The sequence below is a fragment of the Callithrix jacchus genome, chromosome 20 (genome assembly GCF_049354715.1).
Source record: "Callithrix jacchus isolate 240 chromosome 20, calJac240_pri, whole genome shotgun sequence".
Classification (NCBI taxonomy): domain Eukaryota; kingdom Metazoa; phylum Chordata; class Mammalia; order Primates; family Cebidae; genus Callithrix; species Callithrix jacchus.
In genome coordinates this window covers 24,247,620-24,263,166 of record NC_133521.1, presented here as the reverse complement: position 1 = coordinate 24,263,166, position 15,547 = coordinate 24,247,620, and the positions used below count along the sequence as shown (strand labels likewise).

The 15,547-nt window shown below is 42.0% G+C and overlaps 2 protein-coding genes across 12 annotated transcripts in view; both read left to right on the top strand.

The window, feature by feature from the left end:
* The window catches only part of TERB1 (telomere repeat binding bouquet formation protein 1), a 52,627-nt gene extending 46,269 nt beyond the window's left edge, over positions 1–6,358 (top strand). For 2 of the 11 annotated variants that reach the window (XM_035282705.3, XM_078357370.1), the window contains 3 exons: positions 1,637–1,786; positions 2,086–2,151; positions 5,818–6,355. In XM_035282705.3, coding sequence (XP_035138596.1) covers positions 1,637–1,786; positions 2,086–2,151; positions 5,818–6,005 — 404 coding nt within the window. In that variant the 3' untranslated portion in view covers positions 6,006–6,355. Of the gene's footprint in view, positions 1–1,636; positions 1,787–2,085; positions 2,152–5,109; positions 5,142–5,817 lie in introns of all 11 variants that reach the window. The other 9 variants (XM_017966977.5, XM_054248678.2, XM_078357372.1 and 6 more) reach the window with 7 other exon arrangements.
* Positions 6,359–9,473: 3,115 nt separating this feature from the next.
* The window catches only part of DYNC1LI2 (dynein cytoplasmic 1 light intermediate chain 2), a 29,720-nt gene continuing 23,646 nt past the window's right edge, over positions 9,474–15,547 (top strand). Inside the window, exons 1-3 of the mRNA XM_002761049.7 lie at positions 9,474–9,592; positions 9,727–9,800; positions 11,749–11,865. Of these exons, the coding sequence (XP_002761095.1) occupies positions 9,486–9,592; positions 9,727–9,800; positions 11,749–11,865 (298 nt within the window). The 5' untranslated portion in view covers positions 9,474–9,485. The remainder of the gene's footprint in view (positions 9,593–9,726; positions 9,801–11,748; positions 11,866–15,547) is intronic.

Here is a 15,547-nt window from a genome sequence, read left to right as displayed (position 1 = left end):
CACTTTGGGTGGCTGAGGTGAGAGGATTAAGCCCAGGAGTTTGAGACCAGCCCTGGGAATGTAAGGAGATCCTGTGTCTACAAAAAATAAAAAATTAGCCAGGTGTGATGAAGCACATCTATAGTTGCAGCTACTTAGGAGGCTGAGGCTGGAGGATCACTTGAGCCCAAAGTGTCAGGATTGAAGTGAATTGTGATTGTACTACTGCACTCCAGCCTGGGTGACAGAATGAGACCCTGTCACAGGAAAAACAAAAACAAGTCCCTATCTGTTAAGGATAGATGTGAAATATTTACAGATGAAATGATACTTTAATGTAAATTCCAGGTATCATAATCGAATGAATATATAAGGACAGAGCTGAGTAGGTAGAGGTATAAATAAAACATTATTGGCAATGAGTTAATAATTATTGAAGCTGGGTGATGGATACACGGGGGTTCAGTGTTTGAAAGTTTACATAATGTCAAAAACAAAAAAGTTGACTGAGGCTAACGATCACTTCTTTTGGTTATCTTCTCTTAACAGTGACTCTTGTTCAAAACCAGACAAACTAGATGTTCTTTTTTTTTTCTTTTCTTTTTTTTAAGAGACAGAGGTCTTGGCCAGGTGCGGTGGCTCACTCCTGTAATCCCAGCACTTTGGGAGGCTGAGGCTAGTGGATCAACTGAGGTTGGGAGTTCAAGACCAACCTGACCAACATGGAGAAACCCTGTCTCTACTAAAAAATAGCTGGGCATGGTGGCACATGCCTGTAATCTCAGCTATTTGGGAGGCTGAGGCAGGAGTAATCGCTTGAACCTTGGAAGCAGAGGTTGCGGTGAGCCAAGATTGTGCCATTGCATTCTAGCCTGGGCAACAAGAGTGAAATTCCATCTCAGAAAAAAAAAAAAAGAGAGCGAGACAGTGTCTTATTCTGTGCAGCAATGTGATGATGGCTCACTGCAGCCTTGAACTCCTGGTCTCAAAGGATCCTCCTGCCTCAGCTTCTTAAGTAGCTAGGACTACAAATGTGTGCCACCACACTGGCTATTTTTTTCTTTTTTTTTTTGGTAGGGACAGGGTCTCACTGTGGGATCCTCCCAAGTGGGAGGATCACTTGGGCTCAAGAGTTCAAGACCATCCTGGGCAACACAGTGCTGGGATTACAGGCATGAGCCATCACACCTAGCCCTAGATGCTCTTTTTCTTTTTTTTTTTGACATGGAGTTTTGCTCTTCTTACCCAGGCTGGAGTGCAATGGTGCGATCTTGGCTCACCGCAACCTCCACCTCCTGGGTTCAGGCAATTCTCCTGCCTCAGCCTCCTGAGTAGCTTGGATTACAGGCACGCGCCACCATGGCCAGCTAATTTTTTGTATTTTTAGTAGAGACGGGGTTTCACCATGTTGACCTTGTGATCCACCTGCCTCGGCCTCCCAAAGTACTGGGATTACAGGCTTGAGCCACTGCGCCCGGCCCTCTTTTCTTTTTTTTTAAGATTGAGTCTTGTTCTCTCTTACATGATTTTGAGCTTCTTGAGGTATGCATAGTTCCTGATTTTACTTCAGTTACCATCACATAGATATTTGCTTTCATAGATTTGTTACTAGATATTTTGTGACATCTATACATAACTTTAATTTGTTTTCTTTTAGGTTGCATAGCAGTAGAAAAATCCCTGAATAGCCGAAACTTTAGCAAGCTCTTGCACTCTTGCCCATACCAATGTGATCGTCACAGAGTCATTGTGGAAGCTGAAGACAGATATAAAAGTGAACTAAGGAAATCACTTATCTGTAACAAAAGTAATTAATTCAGCAGCTTTAAAACTATAATTATGGCTATACCTTCTGAACTATTATCTACAACATTAAATACATTAAAACCTAGAGGATAATGTTAAAAAGAAAATCTGTCTCTAAGCAACCAGTAATTCAAGATGTACCCAGGGAGTAGTCTTAGACTCTGTCAGTTTAAAAATTTTTCCTAATTTACCTAAGGATTCCAACTAGATGGGGAAATAAAGGAAATATATTAATGGAATTGATATGCTATTACTCAGATTGATACGCTAAGTGTGCTAAATGTTTTCCATATTTTTCAGAAATTCTCCTGACCCCATGTAGAAGACGACGACTCAGTAATGAATCTACTACCCCTGGAGGAATAAGTGAATATATTTAATTTAACTTTTTTTTCCCTGAGACAGAGTCTGGCTCTGTCACCCAGGCTGAAGTGCAGCAGAGCAATCGGCTCACTGCAGCCTCCACCTCCCAGGTTCAAGTGATTCTTCTGCCTCAGCCTCCTGAGTAGTAGGGATTACAGATACGCACCACCATGCTCAGCTAATTTTTGTATTTTTAGTAGAGACAGGGTTTCACCATGTTGCCCAGGGTGGTCTTAAATTCCCAGCCTCAAGTGATCTACCCACCTCGGCCTCCCAAAGTGCTGGGATTACAGGCATGAGCCACTGTGCCTGGCTGAATATATATACTTTTTAAATGAACTTAAATTTCATATATTTCTGAGGAAAAAAGATCAGCTGAGTGGTTGTTCTTACCCATCATTAATGGATCTTAAATGGTAAACCTTGCCTCTGATGAGGGTCCTACCTTCTAATAAAAGAGAATTTCCTCTTTACGTTGCTTGGTCACCCATTGCCTGCCAGCAGGGGAAGGAGCAGGAGTAAACTAACATTTATTAAGCACCTGCTAGGTGTTAGATGTTGTATAGACATTATTTTCTTTAATTCCTATAGCAATATTGTAAGTTAGATATTAATTTTCTCCTATTGTAAGGCATAATTATTAATAGCTGGTAAGTAACAGAAATTTAATTCAAAAAGCCATTCTCCAGAAGCCCTTGTTCTATCTTCATATTTCTATTTCAAGAACACAATTATTATGTACAAGTGCTTCAGAGAGACTTTCCAGGAGGTTTTTGTTCATAACTACAGCCCTTGAAACAATAAAAATTGAAGAGACAAATAGTATAAACCTTAAAACTCTGCTTAAAAAATCAAAAGGCTTCTTAAACAATTAGTTGATTTATGGGAATTTTTATTTAACTATATGGTTAACATTTCACATTGATCACCATTTCCAATTTATCAGAAGATTAAATAACATTATAATTTTCTTTTATTTATATGGAGTTAATACCCGCTGACTAAAATTGGTTGGATATATTACTTATCAAAGTAATCTAGGAATTAGTAACATCTATAGAGCCACTCTGTTATTTATTACAGAGTCATTTGGACTTCATACATTGAGGAAGCATTTTGCCACATATATTTATTTGGCTATTTTCACTGCCAAAACTTTCAAGAAATTTCAAATTTTTTTTTATATTTGGGCCTTTTTTTTAGATTAAAAGTTCTGCATGCAAATTATAATTAAGTATAGTCCCACTACAGATGAGCCCACTTTATGAAATAATACTTTCTGTAGTAATTGTTAGAAAATGGATATTTTTCATAGAAACATCATGCACTTGGAGATCTTGTTCTTGACAAGGACTTGGCATCAAATTAGTAATAGATTTTTTTTAATGTCTTAAAGCAAGTAGGTAACAACAAAAAATATTCTGTAATCCATTTGTATAGTAAAATAGTTTGCAGAGCTTCATGAAATGGGCATAATTATGGTTATACAATGATTATATACAGGGGTCTCATATACCGTTAAGTGACATTGAGCTCAGAAAAAAACATACTTTTTTTTTTTGTAGGTTACACTTGCTTTAGCTAAAACCAGATAATCTGGCCTAACTTTTTAGAATTTAGAAAGGAATCTTGGGAAAGTAGTGATTCTTACATTTCTTTCACAAGCAGGCCAGGAATATTTGGTATGTTGCCATTTTTTCCCCTCTTGACTTTCTTTTAGGACACTTACTACAATTCATTTAATTATATTTTATACTCAATTTTGGGCTCAAATTTGAGCCCATTATTTTGAGAAGGGACCACTGTACTAAGCATTTACAGATTTCCCCAAGGCTCTATTTCAGGATGGATTGGTGTTTTGACAGGGCCTGAAAAATAAGAGTCCCTAGAATAAGCCCATTTTTCCCTGCTCATCCCTGATACCTAGTCAATATTAAGAGGAGCACTAAAGAAGCCACAGAGCAAGGAGTTTGGGGTGTAGAGACCTGTTTCCTTCTTCCAGGCTGCTCAGTACTCTGCTGTAGGAATCTTAGAGGATTTGGACACAGATGTTAAGTATAAAAGTCAGGGAGAGGGCAGCCACAATGGAAAAGGGGCTTTACATGATCAACTACAGGGATCAATATCCTGAAAGTTATAGTAACCAATCTAGTTCTGATTATTATGAGTTCAAATTATTTAGCAAGGGAAGTTAAAATCTATTTCTTGGATAGCCACAGTTTTCCAGTAGACCTAAAAGGAAGGAGTAATTTCACTGATATGTTTTGAGATAGTTTTGCCAGTAATTTTTTTCTCTCAACAAGTATTTACTGACCACCTACTGTGTGTCAGATACTATTTTGAGCACTGGGGATACAATGGTAAATAAAATAGATAAAAATTGCTGTCCTCATGGAGCTTACATTCTAAATAATACTATCAAGTAATCAGACATTATTTACACTGATTTCTCAACCTTCTGCTGGGAAGATTTTCTCCTCTGTTTTAAAAGGTCTGAACAGTAGCTCTTAGGAAAGCTAAACAAATGGCTGTCTTGGCCTGCAAGGGCAAGATTTTCTAAGATTTCCAAGTTGACCCAGGACAACTGCACCCAGTACTACTAAAGTAAATAACAGCCTCAAGTGGAAATACAAAAAACTTCTCCTCACCAGCATCTACCTACAATGATAACATGAGATAATAATAAATAAAAAAGCTTAAAGAATACTATTTCCTAGTAATCATCACCAGAAAATGTTTGTTTACAGATACCAACTGTATATTCTTTCTGGTTATAGAAAGTATCCCTTAAAAACCAGATAATTAAAAACTTCCTTCCCCATTTTGCAGCCTATATTTTGAGTTTTGATCTAGCTGACCACATTTTTAAAAGCAAATTTCAAAAGACCTCTATTCTTAAAATCATTATCAAACCTAATATTTAAAATAACAAGTGTTGATATTCTTTTCTATTCTATCAAGTTATGGAGCCCTTTGGGAAGACTGTAAGATAGGTAAGCTGTTTATTTTTTATTTTTATTTTTATTTATTTTCTGAGATGGAGTCTTGCTCTATATTTTTTTAGACAGAGTCTTGCTCTGTCGCCCACGCTGGAGTGCAGTGGCGCGATCTCAGCTCATTGCAACCTCTGCTTCCCCAGTTCAAGCAATTCTTATGCTTCAGCCTCCCAAGAAGCTGGGACTACAGTCATGTGCCACCACGCCTGGCTACTTTTTATACTTTTAGTAGAGAGAGCATTTTGCCACATTGGCAAGGCTGGTCTTGAACTTCTGACTGCAAGTAATCCACCTGCCTCAGCCTCCCAAAGTGCTGGGATTATAGATGTGAGCCACCACTCCTGGCCGGTAAGCTGTTTGTTAACTGGCCTCACAGGAACATTGAATTAACAATCAAATGTTTATAAACTTTTGTTTCTTGACTGAAAGATATTGTATTACTACTGTAGATTAAGTTATACTTACTGAAGAAGTCGCAGTGATAGCAACTAGCTTAATATTAGGCACTCAGGTTTTTAAAATTGAAGTGGGTTTCCACATGATGAGTAGCCCTGGCATTTCTCTCTATATTTATATCCTTAAGTATAAGTTAAACATATCCAAATAAGCACTTATTTGCATCTCAGGACCTTTGTTCAGCAAATACTAACATATTCTACAATTCTAATTACAGAAACAAGAAGAACTCGAAAAAACTTTACTGAAGAAGAAGTAAATTACCTTTTCAATGGAGTTAAGAAAATGGGAAATCACTGGAATTTAATTTTGTGGTCTTTCCCCTTTCAGCAAGGACGGAAGGCTGTGGACCTTGCTCACAAATACCACAAGCTGACCAAACGCCCCGAGTGTGCAGCTTCTTGATTGGAAGAAGACTGTCAGTTTTTAGTTTGGATTCTTAAAATACAGTGCCTTGAAAGATACAACCTTACATTTAAAGTATTTTTCTAAACTCTCATGAGAAGGAATGTGGAAATGAGGATACAGTTTTCATTAAACAGTTTTGTGATGCTGAAACTCACCAAATTATTACAATGATTTATAAAGCAAATATATTTTCAGTATACAGATTAATAAAATTCCTTCATAAGATCAAATATTTGTTTAGGAATATGCTTTTATTTTTCCTTAAGCTTAAAGGACATAGAGAAAAGAATGATGAACCTTTAAATGTTATTTGGCATTATGTTGCAATAAATACTATGTGAGACATTTGGATTTTGGCATTTTTACACTGTGCAAATGTCCCTCCCCAGAATTCAGAAAGTATAGTTTCCCAAGCTATTTAAGGTTCCCACATACTAAATTAATATTTGCCATTTTGTTAATTAAAATATTTCCTTGGCTGTAGTGGTGGCTCACATTTGTAATCCCAGCACTTTGGGAGGCCAACATGGGAGGATTACTGAGGCAAGGAGTTTAAGACCAGCCTGGGCAACAGACCCCCATCTTTACAAAAAATTTAAAAATTAGCTGGATGTGGCGGCATGCCTCTGTGGTTCTAGTTACTTGAGAGTTCAAGGTTGTAGTTAGTTATGAGTGTTTCCCTGTACTCTAGCCTGGACAAGGGAGCGAGACCCTGTCTCTTTAAAAAGTTTCCGTATTGTTTACTGTAGTAAACAATATTCTTCTAAAGGCTAATTGCGATGTTGATTTGAATACTCCCACATTGTATAGTCAGGTTCACTTCTTTTTGGTGTGTATTTGGTTTAGCTTTTTAGAAGTGGCTACACTTTCCCTTCTCTCTAGATATCTTTATCCTTCATATTGATGAGCCCAAGTATGTCACGTCCCCTTATGAGTTTAGTCACTGACCACTGGACACCTCTGTCTTTGCAAAATGTGTCCAGAAATGTCACCCTAAGAAATCAGCCTGACTGGCATGGGGGGCTAGCTTCTTTGTTAGCATCAGTGAGGTTTTATGGGTTCTACCCTAAAAGGCTTCTTGGCATTCTACATGACCAATTCTCAGATTATAGTTAATATAGTAATGACTTTTGGACTGTAATTTTTATTACTTTCAAACAATTTCCTATCCCGTTCCTATGCATTTTTTTTCTCTTTTTTAGACACAGTCTTGCTCTGTCGTCCAGGCTGGAGTACAGTGGTGCGATCTCGGCTCACTGCAGCCTCTGTCTCCTGGGGTCAAGTGATTCTTGTGTTTCAGCCTCCCAAGTAGCTGGGATTACAGGTGCATGCCACCATTCTTGGCTAATTATTTTTTTTGTACTTTTAGTAGAGATGGGGTTTCACTCTATTGGCCAGGCTGGTCTGGAACTCCTGACCTCAAGAGATCTACCAGCCTTGGCCTCCCAAAGTGCTGGCATTACAGGCATGAGCCACCGCACCTGGTCTTCCTATGCATTTTTTTAAAACCCTTCCACAGGACTTTAGTAGTTCCTGCTAAATTTCATCTTGTTAGATTTAGTTTCTGATGGCACCCTGACTTGGCTAGCCAGGGCAGTAGGTTTGGGCAGGCCCCTAGCAGCCTTTTTTGCTGGTCCCTCCTTTTCATCTCTGGGCTAGTCTTTGTTTTTTTATTTTATTTATTTTTAAGACAGAGTCTTGCTCTGTCACCAGGCTGGAGTGCAGTGATGTGATCTCAGCTCACTACAACCTCCACCTCCTGGGTTCAAGCAATTCTCCTGCCTCAGCCTCTTGAGTAGCTGGGACTACAGGTGTGCACCAGCACGCCCAGCTAATATTTGTATTTTTAGTAAAAACAGGGCTTCACTATGTTGGCCAGGATGGTCTCAATCTCTTGACATTGTAATCCATCCGCCTTGGCCTCCCAGAGTGCTGGGATTATAGGCGTGCGCCATCATGCCTAGCTGGGCTAGTCTTTAATAAGCCTCAATGCCATCATCCAGCCTCCATTTCACTTTCTCATCTAAGATGTGAGTTGTCCAAAGCCCTATTGAAACCTGCATTTGCTATATCTGCAGCATCCACCTACATGGTACTCCTGCAAAAAAGAAAGATACTGTGTAAATCTGGTACTCTCTTTTTAACCTCTAAATCACGAAATTTCATTTAGTGCTGATTAAGCTTATTGGCCTGTAATTTTCAACTCCATTTTCTGTCCTGTGAAAATTCAGCACTGCTTGCCCTTTTAGGACTTCTGGCACTTTGCCTTATTTTCCCAGATATCCAAGGGAGGAACTCAATGGGTTTTCACTCTCGTCTTGTTTAAACTTTACATCCAGTTTGGCAGATGATATGCCCATTTCTTGTATCCTGTAATTCATGCTGCCAGATTTTTGGCATCAGGATCACAATCCTACTCATCTGAAACCCACTTAGTTGGTGCTTTTCTGCCATATTCCACTTTCTTGTGATATTTAGAAATGTCTTGTTAGCCTGTTTCCATAGAGAATGGTAAGAGCCCTCAAGTAGAGGCCACACCTAAAATAAAGCTTGATAATGGAATGTATTGTTTTCCTTCGGTTACTCTCCTCTCCCTTTTCTATCCCTTTCCCTGTTTTCCTCCCTGCTCTGCACCTGCCCCCCGCTCCACCAACGAGAGGAAATTAAAGGCTCTTCTGGTGTGAAATGCTGGCTCCCTGAAAACATCATTTTAAAAAGCATATTAGTAAAGCACAGCCAAGTGTATTATGCACTGTGGTCAAGAGCACTATCTCACAGTCTTTAGTCTTCAGCGGAGATGGGGTAAAAGCAGGATATTTATGAGGATTTTGGGGTCTTGCTTAAGGCTAGTCTTTCAACGCAAGGCTTGACTAGAGTTAGGCCAAGTTCATACATGATATAATGAATAAGAGTAGAAACACCGAATGCTATCTTCTAGCCTTGGGTCCTCGGGTGGGTTTCTTAAACTTTCTGAGCTTTAGGCTCCTCATCTGTGAAAGATAAGATCAGTGAGATCATGTGTGACTCTGGCACACAGTGAGTTCTAGATAAATAGCGCCTTTGTGTGTGCATCAGTTTCATTCCAAAGCCTAGGCTTTGGGGTCAGTTATCCCGGCCCCAGGCGGCTCAGGGGAGAATCAGCGAGCGTGGCGAGGCGCTGCTTTGCGCTTCTGGGCCGGCAGAGGCCGCCAGCGCGCCCTCGGTGCGGACGGTGCCAGCCCTTGTCACCGCCGCCTCCTAGCGCATGGCTGCCCCGGCGGCTGCCTGACTGCCGTCCGCCATCTCGGCGGCCTCGCAACCCGTGGTAGTTCGAGGCCGTCGCAGGCCTAGAGGACACGTTGGGCAGCGCAGTCCCCGCAGCCAGGTCGGCGGGAGGCGCGGGGCGGGGGACGGCGAGCGGAGAACGGCCCGGCCGGGGTCCTCGCGGGTCCTCGGCGTGCCCGGGGGAGGGCCCTCTTTGTGGCTGCAGTTGGCAAGATGGCGCCGGTGGGGGTGGAAAAGAAGCTGCTGCTGGGCCCCAACGGGCCCGCGGTGGCAGCCGTCAGCGACCTGACTAGTGAGGAGGAGGAAGGCCAGAGCCTATGGTGAGGCCGAGGGCGGTTGGGCCGGGCAGGGGAGGGCGCGGCCTTTGGGCAGGATCGTCGGACACATTCGAGGGGCCGTCGCGGGCCGGGCCATCCCAGCTTGGGGCTGACCATTCTTGCCATTGTCGCCGCAGGTCCTCCATCCTGAGCGAAGTGTCCACCCGCGCCAGGTCTAAGCTGCCGTCCGGCAAGAACATCTTGGTCTTCGGTGAGCGCCGGCGGCGAGGCGTTGCCCCGGGGCTCTAGGGTGGGCTAGGCGGGCGCCCCTCCCACAGGTCCCGGCCTTCCCCTTTCCAGCCGCCTGCCCGCAACCTGGCGGGAAAGGCACCGTCAGACCTAGCAAGGCAGCTGGAGAGTGACCAATCTCCCTCGCCTGAGGGTGGGATGCTACCCTTTTCGGAAAGCCCAGTGGTGCTCTGGGGTTGTCGGCACATTGTTTGAGTCACTTGGCCTTCGATGCCCCATAGCCTCGACGGTTACCAAATTGAGATCGTGGAGAGGGGAGTGAGTAGATGAGGTTAGGCGTAGAAAGTGGCAGAACGAGGTGACCTGGGCTCGGAGCTGTGGGGAAATGGCCACAGAACCCTTCTTTAAGCCTCATCAGTAGTGCACAGTCGGAGGTTTTAGGGAGTTTGCAAAGGACAGAGAGTCAGCACTGGAGACTTTTCCTGCTCTCACTGCTAGATTACCTGAGTCAGGTCCCCTGATTTCTCTGGCGTCACTCTCCTCAAATGAGGGAGTTTGGGTACATTCACACAGCAAGTCCATTTATTGCTTGGGACCTGTGGGCTGGACACTGGCACAGTATAGACGTCTCTTAAACACTGCACAAGAATCTCAGTCGAGGAAGACGGATGTATTGGTGATTGCATGGTACCATGCGGATTATTGTGGAAGCATCACACTGCTTGGAGCTGTTGAAGGAGGGTGATTTGGGGGTTGAGTATTTTGCAGAAAAGTGTCAATATGCAGGGACACAGGTGACGAGAGGGTATGGGGTTTGGAAACTGCTAGAAGCGCCTGTGGTTGGTGCCTGCTAAGGTAAGTTGGGGGCAGATTGTGGGAAGGCTTAAGAGTTAATGCTATTTCTCGAAGTTCTCTGATTTTCAGAGGCCTTTTATCTCACCTCCATCCCCCAATTCTCATGGGAATCACTACCTTGGTAGTTTTCCTACTGTTACTGAAGAGAATGTGTGACCTTCCTCAGGAAATGACTGTGGTAGGTAATATCGGACCCTTAGAGATCTTCAAGAAGTGGGGGATCAGAACCACCAGATTTGAGTTTTAGAAAGAACACTTCCTGCAGAGGGACGAGTAGCTCAAAATGAGCAGGTACTGAAGTCAGTCTGACAGGTACGCACTATGGTCTGGATGCGGAGGGCCTGAATAAGGTAGAGGCATTGGAGATGGAGAGGAGGTCTTTGATCTGTGGACTGCCTTTCAATTCTCGTGTTCTGTAATTCCATATTATTAAATGCCAGAAGTGCCTAGTAATGTTTGTTGTCGATGGTTCTCCTTGATGTTTAAGGATCCAGGGAGAGGGGGGTGTTGTTTGGGTGGAGGGAGATGAGGAAGTGCTTAATAATTAACTGAGATTGTACTAGAGTTTTGCTTAGGTCTGTTACTATTTTCGTCAGTTTCTCAGCCTCCAGAATGCTTGTGAAGGAGATGTACTAAAATCAAAAGTAAATAACTTCCATTCTTCACCACTGTGAAGCAGGATCAGACCTTTTTTTAGTTCACAGTACCTGGACTTTTAGGTTAATTGTATCATATTTTGAAGATTTCTTGTTTTTCTTGTGAAAGTTTATCTTGTGAGAAACTAACCCTACCTTTTACTTTCACTTCTCCAAATGCATGTCTTATAAATTGTAGATAGGGCCTGTGGACCTGCCTCATTACTTCCCTTGTGAAGTAAGGATAACTGCAGTAGAATATCATTTTAGATCTTGGAATTTGCTGCCTTTACCACCCTCTCCTCCCCACCCTCCCAACCACTCTTCCAGCAAAGTCTGCTTTGTTTATGAAAGCAGGTGAGACCTCAACAGCAGGCTTTGCATGAAATTCTTAGTTGTTCCTTGTCATGTGAGTGTCATGCCTCCCCATCCTTGCCCAGAATAAACAGTACACCTTTGTCTTGCAAACATCCTTTGTAGGTGAAGATGGTTCTGGTAAAACAACCCTCATGACTAAACTACAAGGAGCTGAGCATGGCAAAAAAGGAAGAGGCCTAGAATATCTCTACCTCAGTGTGCATGATGAGGACCGAGATGGTGAGTGAAGCATGGATACCATGATAAGGGGATGTATGCAGGACTCTGACTCTTTGGGTGCAGTTCCTGCGACATGACCAGGCATTCTATTTTCTGTTTGGTTCTCAGAAAGTTAATCGCAGAGAATAGATGAAGTATACAGTTTTTGCAGGACTTAACCCACTTTTCTTTATAGAGTATGTTAGCAAAATTGGGGAATGGGACTGTTAGCCACTGTTCTGGCTAGCCTGCACTTAAGAAGATATACTGTAGGTAAATTTTCACTTACCCATAAAGGTAGTAAGAAAGGTTTTTTAAAGCTTTGGAGTTTTATATGAGAGAAATGCTTGGCTGTTCTGGGGACCACTGTTACTCTTCCTGGTTCTAGTAGAGAATCCGAAGTTGGTGTGATTTAGAGTGTAACAATTTAACATATGTTCATAGGAGAGTTTCCTGAGTCTCTTGTGACAGTTTAGAAATGGTAGTTTCTGCCAGACTTGGTGACTCCTGCCATAATCCCAGCTACTCAGGAAGCTCAGGTGGGAGGATCACTTGAGGCCAGGAGTTGGAGGCTACAGTGGGTTAAGATCATACCAGTACACTCCAGCCTGGGTGACAGAGTGAGACCATCTCTGTTTTTTAAAAAAGAATGAAAGAAATGCTTATTTTCTGTTTCTTCTGGTAGAGGAATAGATGCTCAGAGGTGGTAATGTTCTTTAATTCCTCATTTTTAAAATGTGAATAGTAATAATAGTTTCTGCTTAGGATGATTAAAAGGACATGAGAAACATTCTCATAAGGATTACATATAATTAAAAAATTTTTTTCTTATAAGTGTAATTTTGAGTTGGAATAACGGTTTTGGGTTTCAACTGTTTAGTAATGCCTCCTTTATAATCTTGTGGTTTTACATTAGTTTGTTTTTTTTTTTTTTTTTGAGACAGGGTTTTACTCTGTCACCCAGGCTGGAGTGCAGTTTCTCAGTCTCAGGTCATTGCAACCTTTGCCTCTTGGCCTCAGGTGATCCTTCCACCTCAGCCTCCCAAGTAGCTGGGGCTATAGGTGTACCCCACCACACCTGGCTAATTTTTGTACAGATGGGGTTTCACTATGTTTGCCCTGGCTGGTCTCAAACTCCTGAGCTGAAGCAGTCTGCTTGCCTCAACCTCTCAAAGTGCTGGGATTACAGGAGTGAACCACTGCACCCAGCCTATGTTAGATCTTTTTAGTGACTCACAAATAATTATTGGTACCTAGATCCTGTTTTTGTTGTTGTTGAAAAGTTACCTGTATAACCTAAAGATGAAGTGTATTCATTAAATTACTTTCTTTAGCCTAGGCGTGGTAGCTCACATCTGTAATCCCAGCACTTTGAGAGGCCAAGGTGGGTGGATCACTTGAAGTCAGGAGTTCAAGACCAGCCTGGTCAACTTGGTGAAACCCTATCTCTACTAAAAATATAAAATATTAGCTGGGTGTGGTGGTGCATGCCTGTAGTCCCAGCTACTAGGGAGACTGAGGTGTGAAAATAGTTTGAACGCAGGAGGTAGAGGTTGCAGTTAGCTGAGATTGTGCCACTGTACTCCACTGGGTGACAAAGCAAGACTCTGTCTCAAATAAAAAATTTCTTTATATTTGCCTTTACTCATTTAAGCAGTAAAGATTATGATGTAAGGTCAATTATATAACAAGGGCTGATCCTACCTTCTCTAGTCCCCCATTTTTTTACTGCTAAAATGATAAAGTTGAACCAAGGTTCTTTCCAGCACCATAATTCTAACATCTCCAAGAGCTGTTTAGTAGAGAGCATTGGTGACCAGGTGCGGCAACTCACGCCTGTAATCCCAGCACTTAGTCCGAGGTGGGCGGATCACGTGAGGTTAGGAGTTCAGACCAGCCTGACTAACATGGTGAAACCCTATTTCTACTAAAAATACAATAAAATAGCTGGAAGTTCAAGATCAGCCTAACCAACATGGGAAACCCTGTCTCTACTAAAAATACTGAAGTAGCTGGGCGTGGTGGCACATGCCTGTAATCCCAGTGACTCTGGAGGCTGAGGCAGGAGAATTGCTTGAACCCTGGAGGCGGAGGTTGCAGTGAGGCTAGATCACACCATTGCCCTCCAGCCTGGGAAACGAGAAAAATGCCATATCGAAATAACTAACTAACTAAGCAAGCTAGCTAGCTAGCAAGCTAGGCAGGCATGGTGTTGTATGCCTGTAATCCCATCTACTCAGGAGGCTGAGGCAGAAGAATTGCTTGAACCCCAGAGGCAGAGGTTGCAGTGAGTCTAGATCGTGCCACTGTACTCCAGCCTGGGCAGCAGAGTGAGATTGTCTCAAAAAAAAAAAAAAAAAGTAGAGGGCATGGGTAAGAGTCTTTCGTATAAGGACAACAGAGGCATTTGGGTACCTATCTAGGCCCACTGGAGTCTATGCATACAGGGCTGCTGAGCCTGGCCAGAGGATCTCACGTGCCTTGAGTCTTTTGCTTCCAGATTTTTTTTTGTGTGTGTGTGTGTGTGTGAACAACCTGGTTATTGTGGAAAGAACTGTGGCTTTGGAGCCAGACATAACTGGTTCAGAATGCCATGCCTGTAGTCAGTAGTTGTGTGGTTTTGGGTAACTGACTTAACTACTCTGCACTTGAGTTTCCTCATTTGTAGAATGGGGTAATGGTGCTTATACAAGATGAGACAGGGTGTGTCAAGTATAACAGTGCTTGAGATGTGGTGATAGCTCTAGTACCCTTTTGTTTCTTTTGAAAGTATAAAACATGATGTAGATAATCTGTGAATCTCTATAGCCTCTTCTGTTTCAAGATAGCATAAGCATATTTCGTGCCAAAGCATCGTATTGACCACATTTATTTGCTTTTAAGTATATTTTAACTTCTATACAGATTTTTTTAAGGTTACCTTAAAAACTTCTTGGTCTTTGCATTTATTGGATTTTTTTTAGGCCGCCTACTTGCAAGTTTCTGTTTGATGGAAGAATTGCCCTTATCTGTTGTTAATTATACATTTTCCAGTGCTAGTCTTTTTTACTGTGTGGTGTGGGTGAGTTATAAATATACACTTTGCAGGCAGTTACCCAGGTAGAGAAAATAGTCTCTGGCTTGTACCTGGTTTGTGGTGGGATGTGACATGTCAAAGGACTTCTGCCTCCAAGTTTGGGGGCATTTGTTTAATGCTACACGCGGTGTAATCTCCAAGCATATGGGTGAGTTATGTGTAGTGGGCAGTGGGGAGAGAGGCTGAAAAAAGGAACCATGCCTGAGGATGGGTAGGCATTAAAATCCATAGACTTTGGGTACAGAGCAATATTTTTGAAGACATTCACAGAACCCAAACTAAAGCTAAATATAGAGTTTGAAAGTATAAACTAAAATAGAGTTTGAAAGTATAGCTAGATTTAGATACTTTATACTGTTGACACTAAGTCATGAATATAAATTTTTATAGCATGTTAATTGCTTATACAAAAAAGACAGTTAATAAAAGATAGGTTTCTTTTTTTTTTAAGTATGTTTTTCTAAAAGAGGAAGATTGAGTTTTTTTGTTTGTTTTCTTTTTTTCTTTTTTTGCAACAGGGTCTGGCTCTGTCATCCAGGCTGAAGAGCAGTGGCATGATCTTGGCTCATTGCAACCTCTGTCTCCTTAGCTCAAGCAATCCTCCATCCTCAGCCTCCTGAGTAGCTG